At 40.9% G+C, this 2,578-nt stretch overlaps 1 protein-coding gene across 1 annotated transcript; it reads right to left on the bottom strand.

Annotated features, from left to right (window-relative positions):
• Positions 1 to 529: 529 nt before the first annotated feature.
• On the bottom strand, positions 530 to 1,389 carry LOC123397379 (villin-1-like). Its single transcript, XM_045091948.1, has 4 exons — positions 1,252 to 1,389; positions 831 to 981; positions 659 to 744; positions 530 to 590 (listed from the first exon to the last, which is right to left on the bottom strand). The coding sequence occupies exons 1-4, from the start codon at positions 1,387 to 1,389 to the stop codon at positions 540 to 542; spliced, it is 426 nt and encodes a 141-aa protein (XP_044947883.1). The 3' UTR covers positions 530 to 539.
• Positions 1,390 to 2,578: the final 1,189 nt, after the last annotated feature.

The following is a 2,578-nucleotide window of genomic DNA, read 5'->3' as shown; positions in this document are numbered from 1 at the left end:
AAATTTCTATTCAAAAATAAATAAAAAATGCCTTTCTATTGACAGGGGGGCAAGAAACTGTGGCAACTCTATCTTCCTGCAGCCAAATTCACAAACTAATTTAAGTAACATGCAAACTACTAACAACATGCTACACGCATGAATAAACAGAACCAATCACTATCATGGATTTCGAGTCGCGCAACTAATCGATGAGTCGCAAAAAAATGTCGACTCAACTTAGTGTCGATTCAAGCCGCGAGTCATGACTAGTCCCAACTGTAGGCTCAACTTTTTCCGAGTCGCTACCCCAGAGCGACTCGCATGAGTCGCGACTCGTAAACCATGATCGCTATGTTTATAATGGCTTTAATTTCTGATTGGTGGAAGTGTTCCTTAGCAAGGAAAAATATGAAAGAGTGCCTTGATTTACTCAAGACTAGCAAAGAGTAAACCTGTACACTATCTTGTCCAAACCAAGCAAGGAATAGCTGATAATCTTTTCCATCCTCAGCATAGCTGTACTGTATGATATAGCACTCTCCATTGTAAAGTTGCTCCTATTCCTCGGTGCAAAGGAGGGTTACACAACCACGGTCCACCAGCCAAACCTGTGGTATATCTTATTTTGTTAAAAGATAGATTCATGCATGCATCACATCTAGGCAATGAATTTTACCTTCAAACAACCATTACTACTGATGAGCTGCCGAGGTTTATCATCTGGAATTTCTGCAACATCATAGCCCTGATGCTTGAAAATTGCTGCAACATGATTCTGCATTAGACCTTGCAATGATATTCACAAATTTAATGGAACCAATAGATACAGAATAGTATGGTCCTCACACCTGCCACTTTCTCCCGCCCTGTCTCGTACAACTTCTGCACACCATTCTTAGGCCAGTGCTGAAAATGCAGCTTAAAGTCGGCAACTTCATGACCTTCGGTCATTATAACAGTATGACCAATTGATGATCTGCCTTGTAAGTGTACATATTCCTACAATAATACGGCTTTGTTTCAAGCTTATGGAAAGACTAAAGTAGATACCACTAATCAAGCATGTTAGAACCCCCTCATTTGTTACTTGTATTTTTATAAACCATCTGAACTATATTTTTTCTGACGATAACAAATATTTGCATATGAGCATATTAAGAAAACAATTGTGGTTTCGGTAGGAACTTCTGTACCAAGTTAGCCTACAAAATAACTAGCAGATACGCAATTATAGAAAAAAGGAAAATAATCAGGTATCCTTATGCGTACCTCTAATGCTGTAGCAGATGTCTTCTTCTCTGAAACTAGTGTTGTCATCCCTATCCACAAGAATATTTCAGCTCCATAGTCCAGTATGTAACTTATGTCGGACTTCAGCATTTCTCTTTCTAAAAAATGTGCCTTCATGGGAACAAGGTTTCTCTTGTTAATCCTACATACAGGAAAGTGTACAAATATAGTTTTACATACTAACTCAAGGTTACAAATGGAGTCTGAATTAAGCTGGGGGTAGTCACCAAAAAAGTTTCTTGGGTGAGGTAGCCATCGGTTCCCCATTGTCTGCATCTGGTACATCACGAGGAATAGGCACATAGCCTCCAAAGAGGTTCCAAAACTCACCAGCATCTGAATCACCAGCAAGCTTTCCATCCTCTACAATCAGTAACAAACAAAAATAAAAATCTTAGCATATTCTATCCTTGCTAATGGAAGATATAATTTCATTCAACACTACCTATTATCCCGATGTCACATCTGCCACAGTGTTGGGTTTCTCTCAGATGCTTTATGACATCTAGTGTCATAGCCCTTGTTTGTACACAAGAATTACAACCACTGAAAAGGAAAATCTTCGATGGCGTGTCCACTATAAATGCCGCCTTATGATCCAGAGAGGACCGCGAAAATTTAACCTACACACATCACCAGAATTGTCAGTCGTTGGTAGTCTTACATTGACTCACTGAGATATGTTGGAAATTCTTTGATCTAGCACTTTTTACTTCTCTTAGACGAGCTACATGCTCTCCTTCGCACCGAAACATCATGGTCCCGTCACATTCATCCCCAGATCTTCTCCAGTGCGAAGAGAAGCTACCTTGTACAGGGATGATGCATGGTCTGAAGTATGACAAGAACTTGTCGGATTCTTCGCCTTGTGTTTCCCTGTACTGGATCGCGTGAGAGCCCAGCGCCGCATCCAACTCGACGGCCTTGTCAGAGGCCATCAAACAATCTTCCTAGGTCACCGCAATGCAGGATGGACAGCAGGACACAAAGTAAGTCATAAGTTAAGAAAAGAGTGACAAGAGAGCCCAATTAAATGATGTGGTCGTAACACACACACCACACCTCTGTGGCCTCCTCCCCTATCCAGTAATGCACATTATGCCCTCGAGTTCCGCTCTTGACTTCAGCTGTCTGACACATTGTACACCATTTGAAATTACTCAGTGATGTAAATAGGCAAATAAAATGTACAGTACGATTTTACAGCTGAAGCAGCCTACCCTGGAGAAGGACTTACATGGAGTATGATATAGCAGTTCCCAGTGTAGAACTTGCCATGCAAGGATTTTGCAATTGGAACTACATT

This window comes from Hordeum vulgare, chromosome 1H, assembly GCF_904849725.1.
Source record: "Hordeum vulgare subsp. vulgare chromosome 1H, MorexV3_pseudomolecules_assembly, whole genome shotgun sequence".
NCBI lineage: Eukaryota > Viridiplantae > Streptophyta > Magnoliopsida > Poales > Poaceae > Hordeum > Hordeum vulgare.
Note: the sequence above shows the minus strand (reverse complement) of the source record. Positions and strands in the feature narration are given on the sequence as shown.